This window comes from Pteropus vampyrus, unplaced genomic scaffold (genome assembly GCF_000151845.1).
Source record: "Pteropus vampyrus isolate Shadow unplaced genomic scaffold, Pvam_2.0 Scaffold266, whole genome shotgun sequence".
Classification (NCBI taxonomy): Eukaryota; Metazoa; Chordata; class Mammalia; order Chiroptera; family Pteropodidae; genus Pteropus; species Pteropus vampyrus.
The window spans coordinates 1,029,910-1,037,993 of record NW_011889047.1 but is presented as its reverse complement, the minus strand read 5'-3'; the positions used below and the strand labels follow the sequence as shown (position 1 = coordinate 1,037,993).

At 43.1% G+C, this 8,084-nt stretch overlaps 1 protein-coding gene across 1 annotated transcript in view; it reads left to right on the top strand.

Annotated features, from left to right (window-relative positions):
• The window catches only part of PDE10A (phosphodiesterase 10A), a 193,373-nt gene extending 190,459 nt beyond the window's left edge, over positions 1 to 2,914 (top strand). Inside the window, exon 22 of the mRNA XM_023520439.1 lies at positions 332 to 2,914. Coding sequence (XP_023376207.1) covers positions 332 to 449 — 118 coding nt within the window. The 3' untranslated portion in view covers positions 450 to 2,914. The remainder of the gene's footprint in view (positions 1 to 331) is intronic.
• The last annotated feature ends 5,170 nt before the right edge of the window (positions 2,915 to 8,084 follow it).

Genomic DNA, 8,084 nt, shown 5'->3' with positions numbered 1-8,084 from the left:
TGGCCCTTGTGCTCTCCCCTCTTCCGGTCACCCTTCTGCCTGGGTAAGACGTGGCCTGTCCCCAGCCTCGCTTGCCTTTCTGCCCTTGTGGTCTGGAGCTGGCGGGGCAAGATGCTGTGCTGGTTCGAGGCTCTTCTGGGGACACTGAGCTGAGGCGTCCAGGCCAGGGCACACTGGAAGGCTGCCCGGCCCCAGCACGCTGGTCCCCAGCAGAGCTGGAACGACAGCCTACACTGCCACGCTCAGGCTCAGGACGGGGTGGCCGAGTGTGGTGACAGAGCCCAGGCATCCTCCCCAAACGTCGCCTGTCACCATCTCCCTTTATCCCCAGGGACAACCTCAGCCAGTGGGAGAAGGTACTCCGAGGGGAGGAGACGGCCGTTTGGATCTCGTCCCAGCCGGTGGCCCCGGGGACCTCTGAGAAGCTGCCCTTGAAGATTGATGACTGATGGCTGCTGAGGGACTGTCCCCTTCGTCCCCCCCCGCCCCCGCAGACGCTCGCCTCGCTTCTCTGACTTCCCTTCCTTTTATTTTGTGGGGAACCTACACCTGGTAACCGGATGCAAGCCTCTTCGAGAAAGTCACACCAAGTAAACCTGCCAGTCTCCTTGGTGTGCATCACAGACCGTGACCAGCCGGGACCACCCGGGACCAGAAGCCACCTGTTCGCGTGACTCCACCTGACTTGCGAACTGGCCTTTCCTGATAGGCTGCTGTTGCCAAGGCCCTATGGGAATGGGCATAGGCGGTTCAGAGGGCGCTTGCCCGCAGCGTCCATCTGCTGGGGTCTAAAGTGGTTCTGTGATGGTGTACGTGGCTCCAACACCGTGTCGCTTCCATGTTGCTGGTTATAAATAGGAATTTTTGCACGTTGCTATTGTGACTGTTCATGGTGACCCCTTGTAAGCAGACAGCCTCAGGCCCATTATTGAGGTTACAGCGCAAGAAGTGTCTTGGCGATCAGTGATAGAAAATGGTCAGATTCTTGTTCAGAGCTCCGTGGATTAAAAGTCAGGGTCTAAGGCGTGTTCCTTGCATTTATATTTAAGGGCTGGGGTAAGTGACCTGAACACCGAAGGAAGGAAGCAGACATTCTGTCCTGTCGAGCAGAGCTGCAGACAGCATCATGACAAATCTCAGACGCCTAAGTATCAGTTCAGATGTCAAAGGATATTTTAAAAAAATTTCATTGCAGTCTTGGCAAATTTAATAAACATTTGCATACAGAACAAAATAAAAGCAAGGCATATGAAGTTTTTTAATGGACAAGTCTCATGGATATAAAATGTGAATTTTTAATAATGATTTCTTTATACTTTCACTTTATGTCATTGCAAAACTAGATTCACATTCAAAATGAAAGATTTATTCTACAGATTATTTCATTAAAATAATATGCATTTCTCGTAAAGTCAAATTAAACCACAAGCTCTAAGTCTTCTGTAACGTTTACTTCGGTCTGCTGCCTCACCCCGCCCTTCCCTCCTTCCCTGTGCTACTCAGTCACAGCTCGTGTGCCTTCTGTCCACGACAGAGGACAGTGCAGTCCTGTCGTAGCTCATTTCCGTGCTCCTTACTTCGCTCCAGATCCAAAATCTGCAAAGAAGATTTGGAGCGTTTCCTCTGTATATTTTTTGGTAGACGGTATTACTCCACAGTGTTACCGTTTTGAGAAAATACACGAAAGTAATTGTCTGGACCCCTGCCTGCAAGGATGATAAGCCAGTCACTTCCGGTGCATGTCAGTGCTGTAACGGTTGTTGGTGTGGTGAGCCAGCAACCCCGGTGACCTGAAACCGTGCTTAGCCCTGCCCTGAAGGAGTCAGAGTCACAGCACGTGACCGGCTGACCCACGACAAGTAGCTTAGCCACTACTCACCGTGGCGGGAAACTGGAATGACACTTTTAATAAAATAAACTTTTAAACATTCTACATACTGAATACTGTACACACTGTTGTTCACATGAGCTTGCTCTTTGCAAAAATAAATCAGTTGTTTCCACAACATGGTTTATTTACGTTGTAGCAAAGTTAGCTATACGTAAACATTGTTCTTATTTTAAAATTAACACTATGTGTTCGATTTCGTTGTGGGCTTCTGCAAGCTGCCATCTTCCCTCTGTGGAGCCCCATTTTCTATTGTAATTATACAATATAAGGTAAAATGAAATGAGAGAGACCACTGTGGCTAGATACACACACACACGTGTGGTGTGCGCGGCTGTGTGCACATGCACGTGTGTACATATACAGATGTATTTAGACACACGTGTGAGAGAACCAGGCACATCTATGAAAAATAACAATCAGCCACATTCTTCAGAAACTGATTTTTTGTGCTGGGGATAGATGCTGTTGGTGAACAGCTGACTAGAAAGCAGCCTTTCTCCAGTTAGTGTGTTTATAGACTTGGATTCAAAGAGTTTCATATTTTCCTGCATCCAAATTTACCAAACGACCCCACCAAATTCAACTTCAATCACAAAAGTGAATTTACTTGTCTAACTTGGAGACTGAATTGGCAGGGGGTGTGGTGAGTATCACTTAAGACAGTTTTCTAATTGAAGGGATTTTAAAAGAATGCATGAATTCCGATTCTTGATATGGAAAATAGAGACACCCTGTGGCTATTTTGCATTTTAAGGTTGCTGTTCTGATACGATGATTAAAGAACATTCCTTTATTCCTGTATAGCCAGAGGCATTACATTATGTGACCTCTACTTTGAACAGTTTCCCAAAGAAATGTGTGTGGATTTATTGGTTGGTTGATTTCTTGTGAAATATTGTCATAATAGAAGCAAAGGACTTGGGCAAAGGACTGCATTCTAATGTAAATATGAATACTGCTTTTACCATAAGATTTACTTTAAGAATCACAAATTTACCTAAAATAAAAGGGCCCAGGATGAAGTGAATACTTAATAGTCTGTTTTTGGTGAAAAAAAAAATGCAGTTAGGCATATTTTTGTATTTCGGCGTGTATTTATCAGACCAACGTTTGAGTTCTGTTCTAGTCTTTTCCCCAAATCTTTTCTTAGAAGGCCAGATGGTTTTTATTACTGAAAACTTTGATGCATGTCTCAGTAAGGTGGTATTTTATATTGGGCCAAATTTTCCTGTTCAGTATAAATTTGGTAACCATCTGTGAGTATGAGTAGAATGTTCAGTTTGCAGAAATTTCCATTGGTTGTGCCGATTTATAATCCTGTTCGCGTGACTCCACCTGACTTGCGAACTGGCCTTTCCTGATAGGCTGCTGTTGCCAAGGCCCTATGGGAATGGGCATAGGCGGTTCAGAGGGCGCTTGCCCGCAGCGTCCATCTGCTGGGGTCTAAAGTGGTTCTGTGATGGTGTACGTGGCTCCAACACCGTGTCGCTTCCATGTTGCTGGTTATAAATAGGAATTTTTGCACGTTGCTATTGTGACTGTTCATGGTGACCCCTTGTAAGCAGACAGCCTCAGGCCCATTATCGAGGTTACAGCGCAAGAAGTGTCTTGGCGATCAGTGATAGAAAATGGTCAGATTCTTGTTCAGAGCTCCGTGGATTAAAAGTCAGGGTCTAAGGCGTGTTCCTTGCATTTATATTTAAGGGCTGGGGTAAGTGACCTGAACACCGAAGGAAGGAAGCAGACATTCTGTCCTGTCGAGCAGAGCTGCAGACAGCATCATGACAAATCTCAGACGCCTAAGTATCAGTTCAGATGTCAAAGGATATTTTAAAAAAATTTCATTGCAGTCTTGGCAAATTTAATAAACATTTGCATACAGAACAAAATAAAAGCAAGGCATATGAAGTTTTTTAATGGACAAGTCTCATGGATATAAAATGTGAATTTTTAATAATGATTTCTTTATACTTTCACTTTATGTCATTGCAAAACTAGATTCACATTCAAAATGAAAGATTTATTCTACAGATTATTTCATTAAAATAATATGCATTTCTCGTAAAGTCAAATTAAACCACAAGCTCTAAGTCTTCTGTAACGTTTACTTCGGTCTGCTGCCTCACCCCGCCCTTCCCTCCTTCCCTGTGCTACTCAGTCACAGCTCGTGTGCCTTCTGTCCACGACAGAGGACAGTGCAGTCCTGTCGTAGCTCATTTCCGTGCTCCTTACTTCGCTCCAGATCCAAAATCTGCAAAGAAGATTTGGAGCGTTTCCTCTGTATATTTTTTGGTAGACGGTATTACTCCACAGTGTTACCGTTTTGAGAAAATACACGAAAGTAATTGTCTGGACCCCTGCCTGCAAGGATGATAAGCCAGTCACTTCCGGTGCATGTCAGTGCTGTAACGGTTGTTGGTGTGGTGAGCCAGCAACCCCGGTGACCTGAAACCGTGCTTAGCCCTGCCCTGAAGGAGTCAGAGTCACAGCACGTGACCGGCTGACCCACGACAAGTAGCTTAGCCACTACTCACCGTGGCGGGAAACTGGAATGACACTTTTAATAAAATAAACTTTTAAACATTCTACATACTGAATACTGTACACACTGTTGTTCACATGAGCTTGCTCTTTGCAAAAATAAATCAGTTGTTTCCACAACATGGTTTATTTACGTTGTAGCAAAGTTAGCTATACGTAAACATTGTTCTTATTTTAAAATTAACACTATGTGTTCGATTTCGTTGTGGGCTTCTGCAAGCTGCCATCTTCCCTCTGTGGAGCCCCATTTTCTATTGTAATTATACAATATAAGGTAAAATGAAATGAGAGAGACCACTGTGGCTAGATACACACACACACACACGTGTGGTGTGCGCGGCTGTGTGCACATGCACGTGTGTACATATACAGATGTATTTAGACACACGTGTGAGAGAACCAGGCACATCTATGAAAAATAACAATCAGCCACATTCTTCAGAAACTGATTTTTTGTGCTGGGGATAGATGCTGTTGGTGAACAGCTGACTAGAAAGCAGCCTTTCTCCAGTTAGTGTGTTTATAGACTTGGATTCAAAGAGTTTCATATTTTCCTGCATCCAAATTTACCAAACGACCCCACCAAATTCAACTTCAATCACAAAAGTGAATTTACTTGTCTAACTTGGAGACTGAATTGGCAGGGGGTGTGGTGAGTATCACTTAAGACAGTTTTCTAATTGAAGGGATTTTAAAAGAATGCATGAATTCCGATTCTTGATATGGAAAATAGAGACACCCTGTGGCTATTTTGCATTTTAAGGTTGCTGTTCTGATACGATGATTAAAGAACATTCCTTTATTCCTGTATAGCCAGAGGCATTACATTATGTGACCTCTACTTTGAACAGTTTCCCAAAGAAATGTGTGTGGATTTATTGGTTGGTTGATTTCTTGTGAAATATTGTCATAATAGAAGCAAAGGACTTGGGCAAAGGACTGCATTCTAATGTAAATATGAATACTACTTTTACCATAAGATTTACTTTAAGAATCACAAATTTACCTAAAATAAAAGGGCCCAGGATGAAGTGAATACTTAATAGTCTGTTTTTGGGAAAAAAAAAAATGCAGTTAGGCATATTTTTGTATTTCGGCGTGTATTTATCAGACCAACGTTTGAGTTCTGTTCTAGTCTTTTCCCCAAATCTTTTCTTAGAAGGCCAGATGGTTTTTATTACTGAAAATTTTGATGCATGTCTCAGTAAGGTGGTATTTTATATTGGGCCAAATTTTCCTGTTCAGTATAAATTTGGTAACCATCTGTGAGTATGAGTAGAATGTTCAGTTTGCAGAAATTTCCATTGGTTGTGCCGATTTATAATAGAGACAGTTTTACTGTCAAACGCAAGTATTCCATTATATTCCAGAGACAGCGAATATACTTTTGACTAGAAATTTTCTTGAAAATACATGCCAACAGCAACATGAAATATAGAACTTGGGCAGTGGAATAAAATTCCATAAAGTATAAGCATGTTATTAATTAGAAGTTGACTGTGGTTTAATTAATTAGAAAAAATTTTAAAAAACAATGGATACGGAAAGTCATTCTCAATAAATGGCCCTTTTACAAGGGCGAGGGTGGGGACCCACTTCCCAGCATTAGTGATTTCCGAGAAACGCAAAAGAAACCGTGGTCCTCACTTATTCCTGAAGATTCTCTCAGATCTGTGCAGATGGTCACGATGCTACTCGAAGCGATTTGTTCTCCCGGTGACAAAAACAGCTAATTTGAAACTAGCTTTGTTTAGTGTAGGCTTCCTCTTTTTAAGCATGCTTTTTAGATTTTTAAAAAATTTTGTACCATCAATATGAGTTTTGCTTTATTATTACGCTCAAACATACTACATATGTTTGTACGTGATGCATATAAATACATAAATCCTTGGCCACCTGGATTTTTAAATATATTTAGTTTCGAGCGTCATGTTTCTGGTCTTTTAACTCAAAATTAAGGTTTGAGCTTTAAATAGGACTCAATTCTTCGCCATGCCTTGGCCTGTGCCTTTATTTTAAATACTGTAATTTTCTTCATTCATATTTTCCTTTTGCTTTTCTTGCGTGACTGTAGTTGACATTTAGAGGGACGCGTCCCTGGTTCACGCTGTCAGGTTGAGGTGGGGGGGGGCCGTGCGCTCATTTCTTTGATTGGATTTCGTCCGCACACGCCCTTGGGACTCCAGCCAACAGCCTGCTCAGACTCCTTCTTCGCAACTTCCAGGAACTGTGACGCTGATTACGATGTGATTTTGTTGGGTTTCAGGTACATATGCATGATTGAGATTTTGAAAATCACTTCTCTCTTTATGTATTTTAAACGTGTTTGCTTTCTACACTTCGCTGATTCAGGGTTTAATACTTTTAGTCACATTAGCGTATTCCTTCTCTTGCAAGCATCAGTCTGATTTTTAAATCACTGGAAAATGTAAATTAGCCAGGTATGCTAACGGTTACTTTTCCCCATGCTTGTCAGTGGCACATGGCTGTTACACATTTTTGCATTCGCATAAATATTTATCCTGGTACACACTTTGCCGACTTCTTTAAAGACTTACTTTAAGTTTAAATTATTGATACCCATGCTGTACACACACTTTTTGTTTTCTGTCATTTTTTAACTGGATATTTTGGTTATCTGAAGCATTAGGTGCATTTATATGATGATAAAAATCGCAAAAAAAAAGTTTCAATGGTATTCTGGTTCCAAATTTTAAAAAATGGAACAGAGGAAAAGATGTTAATGTTTCCCAAAAAACATGTTTCAAAGCCGAAGAAGCGTTCCTGTCTTCACTCAGCCCTTCAGCTCCCCCCCCCCGACCCCCGAGGAAGGCGGGGTGTGGGCTTGAGAGCACCCTTCCACCTCTCTTCACAGCCAGGAGGAGGCAGGGAACAGGGAACGTGAGCGAAAGCATCAGGCCCGGGCTCGGGCCTGGCTCTGCCGGGCACAGGCAGTGTCACCCACAGATTCAGCCGCATGCAGCCCGCCCCGTGGAGAAGTCCGTGTACATGTGTCAGTTTGGGGCTAATATTTTTGAGGTACTGTGTATTTGCAGAAGTTGAAAGTTTGTATCCCTACTGTTAACTGAGTTTTGAAGTGTATTAGCTAGTACCCTAGCCCACCTGAAGTATTTTTATGTGATGGGCATTGCAGCTTTTTTTTTTTTTCTTTAGTCACCTAATACCCGTCCCTGTGCCGTTTCTCACACGGCCTGTGTAAATGGCACATGGGGACGTTCTCCATACGGTCTGCTGTGTGGTGTGTATTCTGTGTCTCCATGTAGTGTGCAACCAGAAGGTACAATAGATTCATCTGTAGGAGGTATTGCTAAACAATGTCCCCACCCGGTCACCAGATCCAACCCAGTGACCCACCCGAAATCACGCGCGTGCCCAAAACACTGTGAAATCACTACCAAAATGTGTAGAAAGGCAGCATCTCGACTCTGGGAGGATGTGGTGACTTTCTTTACAAGTCCGTATGACCAAAAGATCCTGTGTCCCTACCTCGCTTGGCAATCACCTCCCTGCGCCCGAAGACTGCAGGCGCCGTCACACAGGTCCCCAATGTCAGACCCAGCGTGTGGGGTCGAGGGGTGTGCTCCGGGATGCCGGGGGGCTCCCTTTTGGAAGGAGGGAGAATTTCCAGTGA